Raw genomic sequence first — 25,516 nt, forward strand, 5'->3', positions numbered from 1 at the left:
GGTTTGAAAGCGGTTTTTAATAAGGACACCAGAATTTGGAAGACTTCCTCAAATTCAGGCACTGAATTTACAGAAGCCAGATCATCACTGGAGGGACAAACACTGCCCATGCCAAGAAAAGGAGGTAAACAAGCATCATTAAGGATGTCAACAGGGAATAATGCAGCTCCTCAATACTTAGTTTTTATTACACCTACCCTGAGAGGCAAAACATCAGGAAGTTGCCATGCCCTAGGAGAAAAAGCCAACACTTTTCTCTGGAGCCCTGAGTTACATCAGTTTGGAATATGTCTATGAATGAAGAGTCTTGGGCAAAGGAATATAAAGGACATAGAAAAATTATTTTCTTTCCCACAAATTGGCTCTTCTCAAAGAGATAAAAGTATAGAATCAAGATTGTTTGCGTTCTGAAATTCAGGAAGAAAAAAAGACAGACACAATGCTTGGTTTAGGTTATCATGAAAGGAACTGCAAAATTCAACTCTGATCACAATACCCAACAAGACATGATCATGGATTTGGAGCCAGGCTGACACTGGAGCTCGAATCCAGAGGTGGATAATAAGGATTTCAATGGATGATGGAGATGGGTAACCACTGCAGTATGAGGCAAATCCCACACATTGTGCTGTTGGGATGGTTTAACAATGGGGTATTTCCACTCGAGATCAAAGAGCTGCCTCACTAGATCTTTGTCAAGCATTATGAATTCAGTAGCAGGCCTTTCACACTCCCTAATCTGCTTCTGTGCTAGAACATCACTTTCTCCTCCTCAGAGTTACTTGCCCCTCCTTGATGCCAACATAAAAGGAAAAGAATGACAATGATTATTTTATCCCAGCAGACACAAAATACACGTATGGTTTGATTTTTTTTAAAAAGTGGGTAAAAGTTTAAATAAAGGTTAGTTGATGGAAGATGGGGAGGAAAGAGTAGAAAATGGGAGGTGAAAAGCTGTGCAAGAAGATCAAGATAGTAAAAGAAGGGAGATTTAGGAAGAGAGAAGGGAAAGGCATCAGCAGTAACTGCTGTTAGCACACAGAATAGTCTTGATGAAATCAACGCCATCAGGAGGTCACCACAACCTGTCTTTTTAAATTGTTCATTATAATTTTCCCAGGCAAGCCTTACACCGAGGGCCCTGCCCGTTTCCCCAGCCCTCTCCCTCAATATCCGCTCAGCCACTGCCTCCGAGAGCAGCTCCAGCTAATTTCCTCACAGACATGCAAGCCAGCGATTCTGGGAAGCACAGATAGTCGGGAATAACAAACACGACCAAAATTAGATTAAAATAACCTGCTGATAAACAAATTACTCACCCAAAATACACATTGGATTAGGCACGGTGGGGATCCCTATAATCACATCGCCACCATGTGGCTCCTGCTCCCTCACATCCCCTCCAGCCTCAGCACCCCTGGCTTGGGTTTCTCTGTGCTCGGGTAGCAGGTGCCCAGTTTAATTCCACTGCCCCCAAACTGGGAATGGTTTGCCTGGTTTATTCCAGGGTTTGGGGTCACTAAAAGCAATAGACCCCATGGCTAGGAGTGCCCTGGAGGGCATCCCACATCTGCTCAAACAAGCTCCCCACACCTTGATCTTGAAGACACAGGAGTGCTCCACAGTGAGCTGCCCAGGCCTTAATACAGAGCTGAATCAAGATATGAAGACACATGTACAGAGAAGAATTAGAGCAAAGCCAAAGGACGCTGGAAAAATTAGCATATTCACTCTAGGACAGAGACAAGAGACTTTGGGAAAGTTTCTGTGCCTCACTCCATTTCAGTTTATCTAGATCTATCAGGATTTGTCTCTTCCTCCCCACCCTGGCCTGTAATGAGCACCTAGAAATTGAAGGAGGAAGAATGGACATTAGTAACACTAGAAAGTTTGACTATAACATAAGAGAAAGACAAAAAGTCTCCTGATGTTCACACAGCAATTGAACACCACTATAGATATTTACCCATCAGAATGTCCAGCCTTATTATAAAGTCAGAGTTAACATCGTGGAGAGACAGCAGATTTTAAAAAGGCAGCCAGGCAATGGAGGAAGAACTTGCTGTGAGCTGTTTGCATGTGGCCATGGCAGGTGGTGAAGAGCAACTGGGAGAGCAGCATGCAAGGGATGGGATATGTGCAAAGAGATAAGTCAGGAGTGAGAGACTAGCTGATGATCAGACAAGAAATGCCTTCTCCATATCAGTAATCTGAGTTTCCACTGATAGGAAGGAGCAGCACTGCCATTAGAAAGGACTTCAACCCCTCCATTATTCACCATCTCTTTGATTATCACCACGTGGCAATCACTGAGCACAGGAACACAGCATAACCAAGGTGTCTCATCTCTCACTGGATTTCCAAGCATTTATTCCCTGCTGTGGATGAAGCACAAGTTTGTTGTGCTCTATCACTTATTTCTTCAGGCCATCTTGTACTTCCCCCTCTGAAACACAACAGCAACAATTCCCCAGGTCCATGTGGGTTGGTAATTCTTTCTTACACTGATGTCTCTTTCCCAGGCATATCTTGCTTCTTGCAGTTATGCACCTGATAAGTGAGCATTTAGCATCAGCTTCTGTTAGGAAGGAGACAGAAGCCAAACAGTTTCCAGCCAGCCCATGGCTCTGCAGGTGGACAGAGTCTCAGGTGGAAGCCTGAGATGAAGATGGATGTTTCTGGCTCCATCAGGGAGGCACACTGCCATCTGCCTGCTCCCTTTAAAACTGCTGTCTCAGTGCAGAGAAAATAAAAAAGCAAGAGGAACGCAACCTCCAGCACAGCCCCGTGTATAACCACAATTCCCTGGATCTCTTTGGGCTGGAACACTCAAGGACTGGCCTAAAGGGCTACCCCAGAATGGCCATGTTCTTGTCCTGTCTGTCTTACAGCCTTCAGCAACATCAAAACACAATCTCCCCATCATTTTCAACCAAGGTTTTCTCTAAAAAACCTCACAATAATCAGTCCACTGCTGTAACACTTTCCAGGATTCCTGCCTTCTGTTTAGTTTGCATCCCAACTAAAGCATGCTCAGGTCCCTTTGGGTGCTTTGCTGTGTGCAGCTTTAGCCCCTGTTTTCATAAACAATTTTCAAGTGTTATAGCATTCACCAGATTTGATTCCTAGCTTTCCAAGAACCCCTGCACTGAGGCCAGGGCCACAAATATGTTAACTGTGACAAAGAAAGATGTCCTGGTGCAATCCTGAAAAAGAAATCATCGCTCTACCAAGCATGGTGAATTTATCTCAAGGAACCAGAGCCGTTTCTCACATCTCCTGACCCACACTTCCCAAAAGACACAACCTGCTCATTTGTATGCAGCTGCCAGAGCAGACTGCTCCAAAAGCCTGGAGCTTCTCATGCCCTGAACCACAGGACAAGGAGAAAACCAGAATATATTCTTGGCCACTCAGAACTGCAGAAATCATCCAAAAAACACCAGTCAGGCTGACTTCTGGTGTGTGATGCTCTATTTGATTTTGCAGTATCAGCACCATTTCTTAAACTACATCTCCAGTACCTTTAAAAAAAAAACAAACTGAAAATAGACAATGTCTTTTCCTAAGATCACTTTACCATTCACACCCAAACAACATTGCTATTATTTACATCCTTTTCTCTCCCCTTCCATGGGAGAAACAACAAATTGGGAAGGGAAATAAGTACTTGTCACTGGCTGGAGAAATTCCCCATTTCTCCCATTATACCAAGCCCAGGACAAGCAATGCACTCTAAACACTCAAAATAAGGGTCCAGCCTGGCTCCCTGGGCACTCACAGGGCTGGAGCACTCCCAGGATCAGAGCTGGTATAGGAAACTGCTGCAGTACTGCCTCTTTCCAGTGCATTGCTCTTTGGGACCAAGGGATGAGGGAATACCAAGGGAGAATGAGGTTTAACAGGATCACTCTGTCCAGCAGCACAGCACAGAAAGGAAAGTCAGAAAGAATATGAAGAAAAAAAGCTTACTTGATTTCAGCAGAGCTGCCAGAGCCCCAATGGCTGCCCTGGGGAAAGAAGAGAGATGGAGAAATAATGTCAATTTTCTTCAATAATTTTTGTAACCTTCATCTTCACAGTCTTCTGGGCCAGGCTTCCCAGATGGTCTGAACTGACAGTTTATGATGGACTTTGACAGAACTACAATGTTTTACACCAACAGACGTTCCAGCCTCTGCAGCTGACTCGGTTATTCTAAAAGACCATTAGCCCTCTAGCTTTACTGTTACACTGATTTGTAGTGACCATTAAAATTTAAAGCAACACCCACAAAGCGATCTAACAAGTCTTTAAACTGCTGCCCCATAGCTTTTTCTTTGTAGCACTTGCCCATTCCAGACATCAGCATCAGCAGATACAAGCTGGGACATCAATGTCAATATTTCCAGCAAAATCCAACTCCTTTTTATATTTTCCCAAAACAAGCTTCACCCCTATCCTCCTTCCCAGTTTTAACAAAAAACAAAACTGAGTTTCTTTTAATTGAGACCACACCTTGCATTTTGTGTGTAGAGGGCCCCACTCAGAGGAGGCCTGGTAGAAAATGTGCTAAAGATCTGTAGTAAAGTGGCTTGCAGTGAGTAAGGACAGGGACAGATATTTCTGAGGACCTTCTGTGTCATTTCTCCCCAACTTGTGAAAGCAAGTTTCTTCCTCATGTGGTAAAATCTCCATCCCACTTCTCTCACAGGAAATCTTCTTTTCCAGTCATGTTCTGCTGGAGCAAGATCCCTATTCTAACATGGCTTACTGCTGTGAAGCCCAGAGCTGCTTAAATAAGTACAGCTACAAAAACCTCCATGTGCAAGGATTCCTTAAAATGTAATCTCTTTACAAAACAATCCCCAAATAAAATTTTATTAAATTCCATACTGAGCCAATTATCATCTTGCAGCAAATAAATATTTTTTGTCACCAACTCCTGGTTTTTTGTTTTTTTTTTTTTTGGTGTGTCCTAACAGCAGCTCAGACTAAGATTCAAGAGCTGGTTCTTGCTGATGCTGGGTCAACATCTCCATCTAAAGTAATTTTTTCATAATGAATCTGTCAGAGTTCAACAACAGCTTTACAAACTGCAAAGAAAACACACTCAAAGACAGATAGGACAGGGAATCAGTAGCTAAAAATCTCACCAGTGGAAGCACAGCCATGCTTTCATTACTTCTTTAGCACCAACTAAACAGCAATCATTCAGATGGTGGAGGAGTAATGTCATCCCCCAGCTACTCAGCCTGCTCAGAAAAGGAACACTCCACAGCCACTGAACACTCAGCCTCTCCACAAGTTCTAAGCCTGGGACAGAGTAAACAACTCTAAGCAAGTTAAAATTCCACCCAGAGCATCTCCCAAAGCTCACACTCCACTATGTCTTTAAAAATTCCACCCAGAGCATCTCCCAAAGCTCACACTCCAGTATGTCTTTAAAGAGGGACTGCTCTGCATGCCTCTGTTTTACAGGCCTAATGTGATGTCTCAATCACCTGCTGGAGCAGCAGAGCAATGGAGAAATGACCAGAATATCTCTGGCTCCAAGCAGAAGAGTTCTCAGTATTTCCTCCAGGCATCTGTTTTATGTTGGAGGTGCTTATGAGCATTGCTAAGAGTTTCAGCAGAGCTGCACTGCTGTCATAAAGAAGACAACACTGCCAGCAAACCTCCCTTCAGACAATAAATCAGCAAATCTGGATCTTCCAATACTTTTGGGAGGTCTGTGAACCACATTGTACACAGACAACTGCATTCATCCTCAAAGGATCCCAGAATTCCCAGAGCATGTTCTCAGTCTAATCTCCAGTCCCAACTGTCCAGGCCTGGGACTAGGCCTGGACAGGCCTAGACTCCAATGATATGCATTGCTTTGGAACAGATTTTGAGAGAAAAAAACCATAAAAGACATGAGGATAAACTGCAAAACAGGTAGAATAATTTTAAGGGATTAAACAGATTTACCAAGAGCAGATCAAGCCAGCCTAACTTGGTATTTTTCTTTGATAAGAAAACCAACTTCTACACAAGGGAAGTGTGGTAGATCAATTTATCTGTACTTCAGTAAAGCATTTGATATGATGCCACAAGGAAAATTATTAGCCAAGCTGGAGAACATGGAATTAGTGTAAGAATTACAAGGTGGGAAAGGAATAGGTTAAAGACTCAATGACAGGAGTTGTGCTGGAGGAGGAATTATTAGTCTAGAGGGAACTTATGTGTGGAAGTCCTGAAGGATCTTTTCAGACTGATCTTATTTCAGCTTTTCATTAATGACCTTGGCACAAAAAGTCAGAGTATACTAACAAAATCTGCTGACCGTGTGAAGTCAGGAGCTGCTGCCAATAGCAGGGAGTTCAGAATATCTTTCAGGAGTAACAAGATGTTCTTGAGTTCTGAAGGAATAGAAATGTGATGAAATATAATAGTCAGAGTGCAAGGTTAAGCATTTAGGGTTTAATAAGGATTACTGTTATGACCAGGGGCTCATAATTTGGAAATGAGTAGAAGGACACCCTGGATATATGAGCCCATTAAGGGATAAGGACAAGCATAACCAGCAGGGTGACAACCATGAAAAGGACAGATCAGGTCTCAGAAAACCAGTGGAGAAGGGAGCATGGACATTCTCATAGAAGGCTTCACCTGAACAGCTGTGTGCGGAACTCAGAAGGAGCCATGCAGAAACCTGCCAAGGAAATCATTATGGTACCAGAGACATAACTCATTAGGAGTCTTAAAGATCAGAGTTTAGTCACCTTAACAAAATGATAGCCAAGAGACGACTGGATTGTTCCCCTCAGACACACCGGGTGGCAGAGAAGTAAACACTGAGGAAGGCAGAGAGATACTTAGAGCTGAGGAAAAAATTTGGCCCCAGGACAAATGGATATAAAATGGCCATGAATAAATTTAGCTGGAATTGAAAGGATGGGTTTTAAGCACTGAAAAATGAAGGCATGAAACATCCTCTTGGCAGCAGTGGGACAAACAACCTAATGACTTTGAAAAGGCAGCCTGGATTGCTTATAATGGGACTGGCACCAGTTGCCAATGAGGAAGGGGTCTGAGAAAAGTGACCCAGGAATGACTGTACCCCTATAGCCTTACATTTTAAACATAGATATAATGGGAACGAAATGAGAAATATGTATTCTAAGTGCAGAGTTAATCAGACAGCCCAGAGAAGAGCAGCTGCATCAGCTTAAGATGGAAGTCCAAAGAGTCCAGTGTCCTGTGGCCAGCAGTGCCAAGGAAAGCATGCAAGGCCACAGCAGACACACAGGGCTAGGACTTGCAGAACAGATTCAAACTCCAGCAGTTTTCGGCCCAGAGATCTCATAAATGGTGCCTTTGGGAGGCCTTTCAGCTCTCAGCTGATTTTGCTTCCATATATTTGCCTGAGAACTTCTGAACTTGTGTAAACTCTTAGCAGTCATAATTATCCTGGAAAAAGACTTCACACCTACATTTGTTTTAAGTTTGGACTTTCAATCAGCATTGTAATTTGCACATTAAGTCAGGTGTTAGCCACCTCCAGAATATTACCTGTCTTTGATGCTGAACAAAACCAAACAAACAAAACACCTTATGGGGAACAATAAATCATAGAAGAGGAATAGAAGCAGAATAGGCTTTCACTGAAAGCAGCAGCAAGACCACTGAAGCATCAGTGAGGCTACAGCAAGCCAGGTAATGGTGTTTGTGATAATACCAGCACCTCTTACTACCACATGGAAAACCAACAGCATTTTTGCTGGCATCAGGAGATATAATAAGATGAGTAAGCCTGGGACAGGAAAGCTGAGAAAGGAGTTCATAAATTATGTACAAGAGCAAGGACAGGGCAGGAGGGAGATGAGAACAGGAGGAAAAGTTTGAGAGCCCAAGAAAGATGACTTGATGAGCCATATGCCAGACCAGAGAAATTGATAGCGTGCCCAGAGCAAATCTCTGTATTTGTCTCAAGAAGGGATGGAGGGGAGATGAGGAGAGGAAAAAGGGATTAAATCATTTTAAAAACTTGCCAAATCTGTCCAGATGCCTTCCTCTGATTGTCTGATTTCTGTGGTAATACATTAGCAAAATCTTAGCTGTTTCATCATGTCCAGTGTATCCCAAAGGAGACTCATTTATATATTAACCAAAAAAGAGGCATAAATAAAGTTGCACTGTCTTATAAAGCATAATAATAAATGCTGCTCCATAATCAGAAAACATTAAAAACTCCCTGTAGTAGCAGTCGAGACAGCCACTCTGCAGAATGGAAAACTTTGAAGTATTTCCAAGTCAGCAGCTTGGATATCTGGGCAAGAGTACAACTAGCAGACAGATAGACAAATGCAACTTCCAGATCCTTTGCTTAGGAACCAGGAGCAACAACAAAGAAAAACTCCATGTCCCAAGCCAAGGCACAATTGGATTAGCCAGTAAAACCAGGCTGTTAAAGAGCTGGACAAAGGAGCCCTGTGCCTAGGTCACCCTCTCAGATCTGAGCTGCCAGGATATTTTTTGCTGGAAATCACTGCAGGCAGAGGAGCCTGAAAACCAAGATCCCTTCTGTTTTCTTCTGCACTCTAATCTTAGCTCACAGCACAAGGCAACATTATGGACAATCCTGGGCCTGTTTCTGTCTCTTGAAGTAAACAGAAGGACTCCTGAAAATACAAAACCCCTCTCCAGAATAGATACAGGGTTGACTGCATGGAAGGATTTAAATACTCACACATTGATGGGGCACAACCACCCAGGACTAGCCTGGAACTATGGACAGGGGACAGCAGAGAAGCCAAAGACTGGACAAAGAAATTAACCAAAAGGGCTCTACAGATCAGCTTAACCATCCTTTCTTCTGTGAAATTGTGCTTTCTACATGCTAAAACACAGAACACCCTCTTCAAATTATTGACTGAAAGCTAATGACTTGGTGCTTTATTATTAACTTCTCCAACCTGATGCCTAATACCTTACAGCAATCACACCGGATGACAAACACATAAAGCACTGTTTTTATAGAAATGAAAGAAAAAGTTCTGCCCTGGCTGAACCCATGTTGGTCAACTCCCGTCCTTCACCCTGCTATTTTCATATACTCACTTATTGCTGTCATGATTCTCTATACCACAAGCAGTATGGGGAAGGAACCCTGCAGAATGTATTTGTACAGCACCAATGCACCCCTGACTCAGAGCTCAAAACCTCTTAAGCTTCTACAGCCCCTCTCACCAGGCAGAATTAAGTGTCCTGAAGTGTACACACAACCTGGGTGCATTTTCCCCTCAAACCCCTGGGACTTGTACTCAACTACTGGAATTTATCCAGTCACAGAACCACTGACTGTAAAGATGATTGCACATTTGACAACTGAGACATTCAGGAACAACACACAGGCACCACAGCAGTAGGTGCTTTATAAATCCCACCAGGAGGAAGATCTCATCTGAAGTAGATGCCTTGAAAGTCATTTCCCCATGGCCCAGAACACAGATCTGAAATATTCAGGCACTTGCACAGTGATTTGTTTTAAAGACTTAAAACCAGCAGTTTCACAAGTCTTGGGAATATGGGTGGGGAAAAGCTGCTTATGCTGCTGATATTTTCATAGCAGTGCTAGTCTAGGATTTATGCAAAAGCACCCATCATCTTGTGCTCTTTAATTCCAGCTTGTTAGCAAGGCACTAAAACTTACACTGAAGGCAAAGTTTGCTTACAGTCTGCAATGTCCCACACCCTGCCAACAGGTGGAGTTGGGAGATCCAGCTGTTGTGTACAGATGTGCTTTCAGTGTAATGCTGAAAGATGAGAGCAAAAAAACCCACACAATCATTTTCTAATGGATACATCCATTCGAGTGGCCAGCATGTCCCAGGTTCAGCTCAAAGCCTTCACTGCAGCACCTTCCAAACATCTCTGCCTGCTCTGTCAGGTTAAAATCAGAGAAGAGGCACAGCCTTCCTGCCTGTTTCATCTCTGCCACCCAGAAAGAAGAGTGACTCCAGGCTTATCCTCCAGGCATCCTTACAAGTATCCTACTTTTTCTTGTGTACAAGTACAGAACTGGAGACAGCTGTATCCTAGAAAGTCTAGCTAGTCCTTACAGCTCTAAATTAAATTAGCTTCAAAGTAGTAACAAAGAAGAACAAGGTACATGAAATGCACTTAAAGGCTTGCCAAAAGAATGCCCAGGCATTCCTGCCAGTGCAGTGCAGGGCTGGCACTGCCTCTCCAGGCAGAAGCCATACCTCAGAAGATGGTGTCAGCTCCCTCCCCAGGGTCAGATGTCACCAACATGGCTGAGGCTGTGACAGCTTGTCATTCACATCAAGATAAAGAGGCTGGAAGGTTCACAATCAGACAGAATTCTTAACAAATTCATCACCCAGGCAGTTCCAGGCTGACAGTGTGAGAACCCAGCTCTCCCACCCCAGGGACACAAGGAAGGGGACTGGGAAAGGGGGTCAATATACCCTTGATTGATTAAGAGGAGTGATGAGGACACTCATCGAGGCCACATCTGCTAACAAGCACCAGCAGAGCCCTTTAGAACATCTCGTACACAGTTAAAGTGTGTCAGGGAATGTGGTTAAATCCCTCTCCTTCCTCCAAGGCAGCTGTCTGCACTCCCCATCCAGTCACTACTCAGTTCAAAAGAGCCTGGTGTTCTCTTGGCTCACTCCTGGGCTGTCATTTCATTTGTATCGCATCCATTCCCAGCAGCTTTCTGCTCTGGAAACCACAGGGATTGACATGAAGACTCTGCTGACAGGAGAGTGTGTGCTCCACACATGGGGGAAGACACCCAGCCTCATTTTTTTTTTTTTTTTTTACTTCTGGATCATTCAGCCTTTAACTGTTCTGAGTGCTGTGTACACCCAGAGTAAGGGCAGGGAGAGGGACACAACCTCTGCACCCTGCTTGGGGCATGGTGAAGTCAAATGACACTTCTTGGTGACATACCCAGGAACCCTTGGCTCAAATCTCAGCAGGACAACTGGAACTTCTTTCTTTAAGAGAAATTGAACTGCAGGTGCTTTGTCTCTGATGGTGAATGATTGAGGGAGAGTTTGGGGATACCCAGGGGTTTATGATGCCCAAAAATAAGGCTGCACACACACCATATTGCTGGCAAACCACTGCAAGATGTTCATTTTATGAATACTTTCAATTACTGGCAGTGAAATATCCAAGGGCAGCTTGTGCTGCTGACAGCCCAGGTAGAGAAGTATCTAACATGTCACTGCTTGTGCCCAGAGCCATTTGAAGGCATAAAAGGGAGGCTGGCTTCAATGCAATCAAGGCTAAGGGCCATAGCTCTTCCTGCCTGCTGGTTAGTACAAACCATCTCTAAGGCAGCAGTAATCTCAGGGTACAACATCTTTAAAAAGCACTTTGTAGTGAAAGGTTCCCTTGAGCTGTGTTTTAAAGAGTCACCTTTCCTGCATGGAGCTGGGCTGCTGCAATGGATGGGAAACCTGAGTTCTCATTTCAACTTTTCCCATGGTTTTCAGAGTTTTGAGGTCTGTTTTGTCTGAGGGTTTTGGTTGGTTGGTCTTTTTAACCAAAGAAACAAACACCTTTTAGAGAAGCCAATTTAAAAAAAAAAATGTGTTCAACATAAGAGACTTGAAAAGGACATGAATTATGAAGCTGAAGGACTGAGAAAGCATCATCTTCCTTGATCTCTTCCAAGAAAGGAGGCTGACTTGTACAGAAGCCTTCTCTTTACGCAAAAGTCAGATGTTTAGGAATAAAAGAAGGAATTACTTATTTTGAACACAAGATTAAAAACTCTGTTCTTTTTAATCTGATGGTGGTGTTTCAATGTTACAAAGCCCTAGAAATAGATCCATCAGTTTGACTTTTATATTGCACTTCACCCCTCTGGCCCTATTCAGATGAAGCACATCCATAAGGTCCAGCCAAAGGAAACTCAAAGCTTAAAATCTCTAGGGAAGGGGGCTGGATTGCAAAGGGTTTCTTGAATGTGCCAAAGCTGGAAGCTGTTTCATGCAGCAGGTGCAAGTGCAAAAAGAAACCTATGAAATTAATCTCCTTGCATGCAATGCATTTATCAATCCCCATCAGCTTCCCAAGGAGGTATCACTTCCCCTGTTGTGCACAGGGGAAGGCTGTTTCTATCCATTACCAAACACCAAAGGATGGTGGAGAGAGCTAGACCTGCCTGAAAAGCTCATATGCAAGTGGAATATCAACAAAAATATGCAGAAAAAAATGTGCAGAATAGGTCACCAAATCTTTCCTGTTATCCAGCTATTCCCACTTTTCAACCTCTCTGATGATTGTGGTCCCTAAGTACATCCCCCCAACACAAATTCAGTTTGAATTGGGGACTTTTCAGTTTGTTGGTCCTAATTGATGCTGCCAAAAAGGAACATGCTTGGAAATACTGGGGTATTCATTTGTATGCCACATGTGCACACAATACTGAGCTTAATTGGCATTATTAAATCAGCCTCAAATTGGGAACAATGCATAAACATGCTCGAGAATCACAAAGTAACATTCTCCTACAGATTCACAATAGGCATCTTGACCTGAATTTAAAAGGCATTTCTATGGCTAAACATGCAGGTAGCACTCAGCAGGGTTTTTCAAAGCTCCTTTGTATACTAAGGTCAGAACTACCTTTTAACTGTAGAAGTTAATCCATTAACCTGCTGAGAGGCTTTCTTTAAAGGTTGCATTCCCTTTCATCATCACACATTTAAATATCTCTGAAAATCTGGACATTCATTCAAAAAATTAGATCTCACCTAGGTACCTTCAGTCAGTGCCAATAGCCAGTTTTAAGAAATTTTTCAAATATATCTTTACACTATGAAAAACGCTCATTTTACCCACCATATGTGCCAAAACAGAGGGCTGCAAAACATATGCAGAATGCTGCTAGAAATGTATAACACTGACTAGTTTTGCCACAGGTAAGCATGAAGTTTCAGGGGGAAAACATGTTGCAAATGCAGAGCAGGGAGAAAAGCTTATTAATTTGCCCGGGATTTTCAATAAGGATTTAGCAGAAAAAGCCATCCTGCTCCTCACCTCTCTGTCATTCTGTGGTTTGTGTTGCTGGACAGTGAGGGTGGCGATGCTGCTGTATTGTGCAGTATATCCAGAGATAGATCTGCAGGAAAAGCAGCCAAGGTGTGGAAAGCAGACAGCTTTCCCACTGCCCTGCAGCAGCTTTTTGCACCTAAGACTGCCAGGCTGTGATAGGGGAGACAGAATCACCTGAGAACTGATCAGGCTCACCCAAAACAGGGCAGATGCTGCAAATGAGGATGCATTTTCTGCAGAAGCTGCCCCTGCAAGCAGGCTGAGCTTGCACCAACAGCAGCACCCCAACGCCTGCTGTGACCCTGTCCTTGTCCTGTCCTCCTCCCCACAGCTCTGCAGGACACAAGCAGGACATCTGACTGCAGGGAAGGCAGGCTGCAGGTCAGAGAGGAGGCTCTCTGCATCCACAGCTCCTCAAAGAGGAGCCTGTATGAGACAGCAGTGGCAACAGCATAGGTAGGGTCCTGAGAAGGAATGAGATGTTCGTTTATTCATTTCCCTAGAATGCACAAGAGCCAGAGAAATGGGTTTAGAAAAACTGCTAGATCATCCACGTAGCACTTGGCCCAGCTGATGCCTGAGGTTCAGCATGCAGGAAAAGACTTTGAGTCAGACTTTGAGAGGATGGGCAGGAAGACTGCCAGGGGCAGCCACAGCACAGCCTCAGCTTCTCTTCCTCATCTACAAATGAGGGGATTTGAGAGCAGGCAGCTCATACCAGCCTCAGTTCTCCAGCACCATGGAGCACATGAGGCTGGTGCTAAGGCAGCATCTGGCTGCTGAGGTTAGACCCAGCCTAACCCTAAACCTGATCTAGCCACTCGCAGGCTAATTAATTTTTTTTTCAGTTGCACATGTCTACCTCCTTATTAAGCAATAACCTCGTCACCTCATAATGCCTGTTCTTCACAACGTGTAGCTAGAATGTTTAAAAGGAAGATAAAGGCAGTAAATGTCAAAATGCAGCATGTTCTGGGTCAAATTCTCTTGGTATTTGCTATTTGAAAGCTTCAGTGTCACACTGGCATAACTGCAGGGGCTTTTTGAAGCAGTAATTTCTAGAAGCCTAAATAATGAAAGGTAACGGTTGGGTTTGGTTTTTTTCCCCTTCCTCTCCATTGGAAATGTTCCATTTTATATTATTCAGCCAAACTCTGGGATCTGAAAACAGACCCCATATCAAAGCCAAGGCTGGTAGAACTTAAGGTGTAAATATAATAATGAAGCAACAGGGATAAAGAATTAAAATTAATAGGAAAAATTCTGAGCATTATTGGGATGGTTCTTCCACATGCCTGTTTTTTCCACATGTAAAATTTGGAAGGTGATTAAAACTGGGATGACCACAAAATTTAAAGTGCAATTTTAAATAATGAAAAACAAGGAGGAAATTAAGCTTTTGACTAGACAGTGACAGCTGTTGTGCCATTGCAGCATATGCCCTCTGGCCCACACAAAGCCTGAACTGTATCCCTCCAACACAGGAAAGAAACACATGGGTTTGGTGTGCTGAAGTTATAGGATGATGCTCTCTTTCCTATTCTGCAATAATCTGTCCTTTGCTGTCTCAGAGCCACGACCTTTCCAAGGTTTGCACTTCAGGGGGAGTTTCCATTCCCATCCCCAGAGCTGCAGCCATCCATGCTGGCAATCGGCAGCCCTGTTCTTCCTCAAGTCTTCAGGTTCTCCCCTCCACATTCCAAGCCCTACCTCCAAACACCCCCCACAGCAGCTCAGCCCTGGGTTTATTTACAGATTTTACTGGCATTGCTGCAATTCCAAGTGTCGCCCTGCAGATAAAGAGATTGAGAAGAGCTGTGCCAGCGTTCGCGAGCCAGAGCCCTGTGCTGAATCCGTGCCACTGCTGTTACAGAACTTTCTCTCCCTAAAAAACTCATTTCACCTTCATTGGCAAACACTCTATTATTTATTCTCTCTATTTCATCCTCTGTTATAATTGTTTAGTAACCATTCAAAAGAGCCTGAAAGACTGAAGATTTTGGAGCTCTTTTTCACCCACTGGAAATGAGTCTCCTGTGTTGCCTCTATTGCTAAATCCAGTTGCCCTGCTGCTGCTACAGCTGGTGAGGCTCCAGCAGTGCTATCAGGACAGGGAACCCTGCAGCAGAAAGGCTGTTGCTAAGGCTTTGACAGTGTGTCATGGAACTCTGCTCAGGGCAGGTCTAATCACTGCTGTGCTTTAAAACCACTGATAATTCTAGAGACTGGCTCACACTCCACCTGCCAGCATTGCCAGCACTGCTGGAGCTGGGGAAAAGCCTCAGCAACCACAAGAAATTCTTGGGGCTGATTTCCTTGTAGGGACAGCATTGTGCAAATTGATTCTGTAGAAGTTCTGCATTGAGACTTATTTTCACTGTTTCTTCCGAATTTCCCTTGTCTATCTTTGGACTGAAAGTTTTTGTGGGGAGGATTTCACAGCTGCTTTCTACCCTCTTCATAAGGGCAAGAGGCTTCTGGGTGGGAGGAGAAATGGCAATAAATCAAGGGAAAGGCAAAGAAGAGGAGATTGCTGGGCTCTCACATGTGCTGACAAACAAGTGAGTGCCCTCAGCTTTATCTGCTCCCTCTCTGGCCTCTGTCAGGGATTCACGTCATTACCCAGCCCAGTGATTCCCGAGGGGAATTCTTTCTTTGTCTCCTTGACACAGGAAAACCAATGTAGGCAAACAGGCAGAGTGGGCACCCCTTCATCATCTCTACATGCACATTCAGATAGGCTTTGTTTGGAAATCCCTTCCCTCCAGGGCTGCCTGGCTGAGGTTTTCTGAAGGCTTGGCATGTCACAACCACCCCAAACACGATTACAAGGTCACATAAGCACATTGCTCAACCCTCTCCTCTCTGTACCAGCTCCACATTCGCTCCATCCACAGTCCACTTCAGCCACATCCCACCTGAACATAAAACCTTTCACTAATTCACTACTGTTCTTCTCTCCCCTTTCTCATTTCCCCTATCTATAATCTCACTGAATGCCTCAGACAGAGCTGGGAGTACTCTCACTAGCCTTAGTAAGACATGAGAAAGGTTAAAAAGGGTTTAAGCATATGAAAAGTCTGATCTCAAGTGATTTGCCCACAGCAACACAGTGTTTCAGTTTAACACCTCAGACCTTAGAGATCCTTTGTCTCCTAATATTAGACTTTTTGCCTTCTTTACTCTTATAGCCCCACCACCGCTGGTGAAAGACCTCCCTGCACACTCCACACCTCACAGATAACCCACCAACTTCCAGAAGTCATCCCAACCCTTCATTTCTTCCTAAATTGTGAAATCTTTTATAATCCTTCTAGCTGTTCTAATTAAAAAAAAAATTAATAATTCCACTCTGATTTTGACATGCTACTTACAAAATGCTTGGCATTTTCACACTAGTCTGGACCTAACTTCCTGTGGGGGGACTATCATATTTAGCTGCAAGACAGCATTACTAATATTAACAATTCATCTAACTTTGGGGAACACTCAGAGATGCAACTGATGTATGAAATCAAGTCACACCCCCATTTGGATGGGAGTAGCAGTAGATTCCATGGGATGTATTCCATGGGATGGTTACGTGGGATTTACACCTCAGAGAGGTCCTAGGAGGCAGAGGGATTGCATTCAGGCATCCAGGTGTTAGTTTTAATCCAGTTAGAACAAAGACCAACAGCAAGGCAGACACAGCAACATGAGCAATCCTTCCAGACAGGATAACTTGTCCTAAGAAGCTTAGGCAGCCCACACTGGAGGCCCTGAGCATTTGTTAGGAGAAGGAGGAAGATTAAAGCTCAGGGAATCTCCTGCCCAACAAACCCAGAGCTGCCTGCAGTATCGACATACCCAAAGCCATCACATGAGCCCAGCCATGAACTGCATTGCCATGGCCACTGGCTGTGAAAAGCCAGCTTGAGAACAGCAGGGACTTGCCCTCACAGCATCTTTCCAAATATAGAACTCTAGCTCACCAGAGGGGAGAAATAATGGGCAGACAAAGAAAATGCCTTCAGCTGAAAGCATTGTTTCTCTTTCAAATTCTGCCCTGAAATAGATGTACAACATAAGCAAGCCCTAAAAGAGAAAGGCAAGCATCTCTTTCAAAATAACAGTCTCACCAACTTGCTCCATTTATAAATCAGTTCCTCCCTTCCCACGACATAAGTTCAGACATAAATTTCTTTCCATATAATGCTCATTCACCAATTTTTAATGCCTCGGAGGTGGGGGCATCTGTGGTGAAACGTGCCATTCCAAAGGCTACCAAGAGATGGCACCAGGATTTCTGAGTGCCCCGTGTTCACCCGGACCTCTGGAACAACCTTGGGAGATGCTGCTCCTCTCCGCCTCATCAATTCCTCATCTATTTTCAAATCTCAGCAGAAAACATCTCTTTTTCCCTTGTCTCTACCTCTTAATTTTTCAATTTCTCTCATCTACTGCTATTAACAGCACAATGCCAGTAAAGTGTAATTCTGAAACGCAACTCTATTTGTTCTGCAAAGCAGCACTGACATACCACCAGTCTGAAATGAGATTTTGTAACTGATTATTGATATTAGAACAGGTCATTCTTTGAGAGAAACCACACAGACCGTAAAAATAATGAAAGAGAAGGAACTGCATGAAACTGGGACACCTCTGGCTCCAAGATCATTACCTCTATTACAATAGCTCATTGCAATAAATTTGCACAGTAGGGTTTGTTTACTTATCTTAGTGATGCAACCATCCCTGCTTCATGTTATCTGAGATTATATAAAGTGTATCTACAAATTGACTAAAAAGAAAATTTTTCAAGACAACACTCTTTCCTTTGTTGCTGGCATAGTCTCATTCAGAACAGTATTTTCTAATTTTATTTAACAGGACTTCTAGGATAAACCCCATGTAGATCAAGACCAGATGGGAAGCAAGTCATTTAGCTGTGATATAGCTCAACAGAAATGGTTTTTCCCTTCCTATGAATTTTCTACACGAATGAAGTGAACCAAATAGTCTCTGTTTATTCTCAAAATGCTAAGCATTGATTAATTCTGACCACATTCCAATAGAATCATGTGTTACTTTCCAATTAAATATCCAGACTGCTCAACATGATTAATGACAAAACACAGACTAACAAGATGAATTAAGAATGATTTGCTTTTGATCTTCTATCAGGAACCATTGCCAAATAAACAAAGGCATAAACCTGTACATAGAGCATTCCTCAAAAAGAACCCATCACAACAGCTTCTCTATCAGGTTGAAGAAGAACCTGAGAACCTGAACTAATCACCAAGTTTGTGAAACTCAAGTGCCTTGAGTTTCTGCTCTTTCTCTAAATACAGTCTACAGTGGCCAGATATACCACATATTCTGTTCAAGAAGAGAGCAGTTGGAAGTTTAGACCAACGCAGGAGATGGAATTGCAGTAAATGTTTATGGTGGTCCTACCAGCAAGACAATATCCAGGATTAAGGATAGGGAAAAAGAAATCAAACTGCCTGCACTGGGGTCTAGGGCACATTTGCAGTTGTATCTCTTCCATATGCCTGTCCATCATTGTCAGCACAAGAGGCAAGTCCAGTACTGGGGATGACCTGAATACATCTCCTCTTTTTGTCTAAACAGCAGAGTAATGCATATATATATATATATGCATATAATATATATATATATATATATATATATATATATATAACCCTATCAGCAAAGCCTAATTTGAAGTTATGTAATGTACACCCTCATATCTTCAGCATTTCCAGGGTCTTCATATTCTCCTTGGTCAATCTGACATAGTATCTGATTAAATATATTAAATATGGCTTTAAGCTTTACATGTGCTCTTTGATCACCTCGGCATTTCTCTTTTCACTTGCATGAGCTCTGCTTCCTATAGCCAGTAAAAATCTCCTCAGCTCCCACTACGAGAGAAATATGTGATACAGGAATCACTTCACAGCCATGGCAACAGTGCCATCAATATTGCTGCATGTTTCAAGCTCATCCCTCCCCATCTCAAATCACCCCTGAGCACTTATCAGCAAAGAAAAAACACCTGTGGTATTCTCACTCCTCCTGGGTTTTGAGCCCTGACACCAGATGGCTCTGACTCCACTTGACAAATCTCTTTCAACAACTCCTACCTGACCCAGCTTTAAATGTCCATTATGCCACTTCCAGGTTGCCCACTGCAGACTCATCTTCCACTGCACAGAGAGAAATAAACATTTGCCAAACCCCAAGTTTCTAGAGGCAAACATTTGCCACAGGTGAAGAGAACTTGCTTCTTTTTCCCTTCAATATGTGAGGAATCCAGATAGCCACCTCAGGTGAAATAGAGTTACATGGGAGGATTTCCTCCCTTTAATGAAAAGGGAGATTATCAGCAAGCATTTGAGGCTCTGGAACTATCCAATAAGCACCAAACATGAGAAGAATTGTGATCAAATGTCAGAAGTGGGTAATGCTGGACATGAGCAAAGGCAGATAATTTCTGCATATCACATTTTCTAGTGAATTAATTTGGCACCATTCCCAGACCCTTTTTATTCACTTTCCACTTTTAATTAAGTAGTCAAACTTTACTGGAATAGCCCAATGTAGAAAGCCAAGTACTCTGAATACCCAGAGAAAGAGTTTTTATTTCTGATGAATACTCACTCTTGTAATCTTTCATACGAGGTTTATGCGAACACTTAGCATGAGCCAGCTCTGCTCAGTATGATAAATAGATGTACTCATGGAGGTTTGAAAAACAAAGACATTTTAACAGACTATCCAAATTGCTTCAATAAAACTGTGCACCAGCCTTTTAACAGCAGAAAAGGAAAACATAATGGAGGGAACGACCAATGCACCAGTCACCCCACCATTTGCCATTTTCTAAATGACACAGGTCTTCCTCTTCTGAAAGGAGAATGAACTCTGAGGGTTTTGGTTTCAGCCTCTTTGATACTCTATTTTCAACATGAGGAGTCTTAGAAGAGCCTGCACAACATGAAGCCACAGATAACTCATGGCCTCCAAAGCACTGGTGAGGATACCTGACAGCTGGACAGATTCATGCAGAAGGGAGCAGCTCCTGGCTGGCCAGAGAGCAAACATCTCCCACTGTCACATCCCACAAGACATCCAAACAGAGAACAATATGGGAAAACAAGCAACAGTGTTGAAAGGGACACTGGAAAGTAAGAGCAGGGTGGAAGCTGTGAAACATAAAGGGAATAATAAGGATGAAAGGTGAAAAGAGCAGTGATCATTGCACTGTGCGAGGCATCAGAGATGCTACATTAGAGAAGGTGTTGATGGAGTGAAGATTTGAGCATCCCACACAGACTCCTATCAGATATCCCAGCTACTGACATAAACAGAGCTGAGAAAAGCAGAACATCATCTGGCTTTATTTTAAACAGTCCCTGTAAAAGGTATCAGAAAGCCTTCTCTGCAGCACAGCATCATGAGAGATGGGAAAGACAGCCTTAAGTCTTGGATTTCACAGTGGTTAACTCAAGAGACCTCAACAAAACAGAGTTCCATGTTTTTTCCATGTACTTTTTACCTCAGATATGGACAGTTCTGGAGAGATCCACAGCCATGGCACCAGCAAGCTGAAGACCTCAAATGCCTAACTAAAGCCAATAAAGCCCATGAGTCACAGTCTCAGGGGAATCAGAGCTACTTGGCACATACCCAGAGAAGGTCAATTGGAGCATGGGGAGACTATTTCTAAATACCCCAGAGCTTTGCCACTGGGAAAAATAAATAGAACTATGGATCTTGTTTCCACATCTTAGCGGGCTAAATAAATAGCTCTCACTATAGGGCACATTCTTAAAGTGACCTTGGCTCTGCTGCTGCCCAGGGCAGGGGAAGGCGGGTGCACCCACCAGAGCAGTGGTGCATTTTCAGTGCTGCATTCCTGGCAGCTGATCAGAAAGCCAGGCTAATCTCAGCTCCCACAGTTGCCGGCTGTTCCTTCACAGCAAAAAGGCAAGCCATGGTGGCACATAGTTATGAGGTGGAGAGAAGGTATCAAGAGCAAATACAAAGCGAGGGGCAAAGGATTGCTGAGACAACATTGGAGTTTTCCTCTGTCAGTAGGCTGGAGGTTGATGCTCTCTACAACTTATAGGCAAAAAGAAACAGATGCTTTTGTGACCAAGAGCCACACCAAAATACCACAGTCCCAATTTCAGCATAGCCACAGCCACTTTGGGAAGAGCTGGACCAGGGTCAGACAGATGGGAGCACATGCTGAGCTAGACAAAGAACATGACCCCTTTTTATCCTTTCTCCCAGCTCAGAAAACCCATCCATAAGCTCCTCACCTCACAGAGCCTTAGCTAGAGCAAGTCAAATCATGGAAGGACATTTTCTCCACATGTACCCACCTCCATTTTCTGATGAGCTGCAAAGATGTTTTCAGATGGGCTTTCAGACTGCAGCTATTCCAGGCATTTGCTAATGCTGGGAGAGAAGATCTGTAACCCACTCTACAGTCTGTTCTTCTGGCCTCAAGACCTAAATTCTTGCCAAAAATATCTCCTAAAGCCACTTTCCACAATGAAAGCAGCACTTCCAAGTGAACTGCAAACAAACAGAGCCTCAACTGACTAATGAGAAACTAGTGTCTTTTAATGGGTTGCAATTGTGTTTTAACACAGAACAGGCTTGTGTGGTTCTTCTGATGTGAAACAGGCTGTCTCCACAGTGCCACTGAGCTTCTCAGCTGCCCCTAGTTATGAAACAAAAGGCTCAGCTCTGAGCCCTGGGCAGGCCAGCTGAGTGGCCACCAGGCTTCAGCTGATTCATGGTTCTTGTTCATTAGACCAAGAGCAGGTGGGAGCCAAATCATCTTTTCATGTGAAAAGATTATGTAAAGATTGTATGCATTGTTTGCACACTCATGAAAAATATGTTTTAAGAAGAGCACTAATATTTTAGGAAATAAAAATAAAATTAGGAAACTGAACTAGCAGTGAGAAAGCTCAGGTAGACAAAAATAACGCACAAGACACCTTTTTCCAAATGAAAAATAAATTAAAGATTTTCAGTAATAGTAAAAAAGGCTTATTAGCTATAAAATGGGATTTATTGAGGGCAACTTTGAATTTGCTTCTCTGGTGTTTGTGTCTGTGTTCCAAATGGAAAAAAAAATGTCCACAGAAGAATTCAAAAGAATCCTTGTACACCAGAACAAAAGGAAGTTCAAGCTAAATATTGCATATTGACAATGTGGAATCATTTAAATCAAAAGCAGCATGTTTCTCTGATTGTTTCTCTTAGAAGTGAGTATTTTAGAGCACTTTACAGACTACATTCACAGCAACCCTCCCTGCATCTCCAAAAGTATCTCAGCAAGAACCAGGCTAGAAAGGTGTGACAGATACCAAGGTTTCCACTTCCTCTATGGGAAACAGTCAATGGAAAATAAAGCACTTCTGCACAAAATTCATTTTAAAAGCCTTTAGTCAGCCAGTCCCATTGCTCAACAGAAAACTGATACAGACCCAAATCCCATCACAAACAGATCCTGGCCTATCACATAAACTGGTCTAATCACAGCCAACACTTCCACAGGAAGGAAAACAGGGAACTGAGTGGGATTTGTTTAGTTAAGCATGGACTTGGACCCATCAATCACTTTTGGTTGCCTCAGAAGCCAAGCCCAGTGTCTAACTCATTATGGACACCCCTGTCATACACAGAACATGTCCACAGGCTGCCTAAATCTTAAAGCTATTACATGAGGCCTGATGGGAATGTTGAAGGATGCTCAGATATCCTGGGGATAATATCTTAGTGGTAATATTCTTTGGATTGGGTAGTATCCAAACATCTGTGTAAGAAACATCCTGGTATCCCCATTTAGAGGAATCTCAGGTACTTTGTCTAAGAGAGAACTGAAGCTGTGAAGCAGTTCCAGGTACTTGGCACTGTGCTAGAAATCCAAAAGCACAGGCAAAAGTGAGTTGGCTCCCACCAACAAGACAGCTGCAGGAAGTTGTGCATCAGCTGGGCCCCCTCAGTATCTTATTTAGAAAAGCAAACTGTCCAAAAAGTTGTGTATCTCCAGACATGTAGGCAGAGGAACAAGAAGAAAGGTGCACTTAGCAAACAACAGTGCTCTGTGTTGATGTGCAGCTTCTGGTGGCTGGTGGAAATTAATTAAAATTCCTTCCCAGTTATTGTGTAAGTCATGATATTGAGAGAACTGGTATCAGTCTTTGATGGTAACAGCAGGATGGACATTATTTAACACATTCAGGGTGACTGGCCCCCATTTCAATCACAGCTAAGCAAACTGTTGTGCTGTGTCTGTCCATCCTTCCCACCTCATGCTCTACCTGAAGCTGCTTCCTCAGTAATCACCAGCCACAGACCTCACCCACGTCAAGTCCATGCAGAAGCCAGAACTGGCTGAATGCTGCCCTGTCCTTGCAGACACATGCCTGAGCAAGTAGGGACTGTGCCCCACCAGCCATTGCATGTCCCAGCAGGAGAACTGGCAGGTTCTGCGTGGCTTAGGCAAATGGGATTGTGTGGGCACAGCTCACAGCAGCAAATTCTTCCTCCTGCTTTTAAAGAGCAAGCCAGAGATATGTGTTTTGCTCTCATAAAGTTTGCCTTGAAAGGCATCTGAGGAAGTGGTCAGGACAGACAGCTTGGGGACTAACATTCAGCACTGAGATGAAGATATAAAATGGACTTGATGTCTTCAGAAAAGAACTATTTGAAATATCTGGGATGGCTTGAAAGCAGATACAAATTAATACTAGTAGGAACTGTCATACTTCAAAAATATCATGATGTCCAGGTCATGACCCTCTGCAAATGGAGGATGAGGCAGCACTGCCTCCATTCCACTCCATCTCCCCCCAGGCTGATGGTGGCAGGCAGTTCTGGCTGAGTGGGAGGCAGGAGAGGCTTGTCTGCTGCCAGCACATGCTTCTCCAAAGCCAGTTGTGTCTGGGAAATGAAGGAGGGTACCTTGCAATCAAACTGCCATCGCTGTCTAGGGCACACTACAAATAAAGGGCCACCAGCATGAATCATATGATGAATCACAGCATTAACGTGTCCTTCAGGGAACTATTTCTGCCTCTTAAAAAACCCTGCAGGTTTAAAGTGAGTGGAAACTGCATACACTTCTGATTTCTTTGCCTCTTCAACTGGAACCAGAATTTTATTTCTTGCTGGCCTGGAAAGATGAGTTCCCTTGGGGCTACTACCTACCTGACCGTCCTGACGTGTCTCTTGCTGTAGGGAGTGATGACTTTGAAAAGCAGCTCCATGGCTCCATTGATGCCCAGCATAGTTCCCGTGGTAACTATGGCAATAAAAGGAAAAAAGCAGTCAGCTCTGAAGGAGGCAGCTGGCAAACATTGCTTAGAAGAGATGTGGGGAAGAGTAGCTGCCCCTGGGGCTATGAGATCTCTGGGCTCCCATCTGGACTCTACAGGTCCCCTTACAAACACTGGAAGTGAAGCACAAAGCTGTCTGTGGACACAATCTGAGCTAAAATCAGGTGCAAAACCAGTCCAGTAGTTCTTTCTCAACTTCCCCAAAGCCCCTTCTCCTGTAGACATTGTCTTCTCCAGAAAACAGATTATAATTATAAAAGAGTCTTCTCCCAGAAAAAAGTGACAGAGCTCAAATTCATCCCACATTTCCTACATGCAACTCAGTGAGGACAGTTCATTTCATAGGGGCTTAAAGGGCAGGGTTTGCTTTCTGTGCTGTTATTCAGCAGAGTGGAAGTGGGTTTGGGAGGCATCTGAATGCAGTTTAATTTCATCTAGACCAATTTCCCCTTTAATCCTTTTTAACAGGCTAGTAACTTTTTTAGATAGATTTTTTCCATCAGTTTCAATACCTAATGCATAGCCTAGGTGTTTAGCCAGACCTCCCCACTATGAGACAGGATATCTCTGTGTAATGAAGGAAGAAATCCAGCCCTGCAATATTAAATGGATGTGACCAAGGTGAAAGGATCAGTAATCAACAGCAGCCAGAAGGAGCCCTGGCTGCCTGCCCACCGCTAGGTTTTGGCTGTTTTGTAGATATCTCCCAGTGGTCATCAGAGAGCTGCCAGAGGGCTCATCATCCCCTGCTGTCCTATGGTGTCCCTGCCAAGCTGTCCTGGGATGGAAAGCCTCCCAGGCCTGGCAGTAACACTCACACTGGCTGGCAATTCATTAGAGCCAGGGTGGTGGACAAGGCTGCTCAAACTCATCTGCTCCGGAGCAGCCACAAACATCTGGTGGCAGTGAAGGGAGCAGCCCAGAGCAGGGCATGAGGTGAGGCAAGGATTCATCTTGAGTGCTTTCGTACCTAAGCACTCTCAAGAGTTTTGTATAGTTCTGGCTTCCCTTAAGTTCCACTCCATAATTTTTAAGGCTGGCATCATGTAATCCCCTGGTTTAATATCACACCCATACAGATTTTCACCTAACCTCCCCTG

At 43.6% G+C, this 25,516-nt stretch overlaps 1 protein-coding gene across 1 annotated transcript in view; it reads right to left on the reverse strand.

The window, feature by feature from the left end:
- AGBL1 (AGBL carboxypeptidase 1) overlaps positions 1-25,516 on the reverse strand; it is a 268,424-nt gene that overhangs the window by 219,018 nt on the left and 23,890 nt on the right. Inside the window, exons 5-6 of the mRNA XM_058811454.1 lie at positions 24,289-24,382; positions 3,973-4,010 (exon numbers count right to left, since the gene is read on the reverse strand). Of these exons, the coding sequence (XP_058667437.1) occupies positions 3,973-4,010; positions 24,289-24,382 (132 nt within the window). The remainder of the gene's footprint in view (positions 1-3,972; positions 4,011-24,288; positions 24,383-25,516) is intronic.

Source organism: Ammospiza caudacuta, chromosome 10 (genome assembly GCF_027887145.1).
Source record: "Ammospiza caudacuta isolate bAmmCau1 chromosome 10, bAmmCau1.pri, whole genome shotgun sequence".
Lineage (NCBI taxonomy): Eukaryota > Metazoa > Chordata > Aves > Passeriformes > Passerellidae > Ammospiza > Ammospiza caudacuta.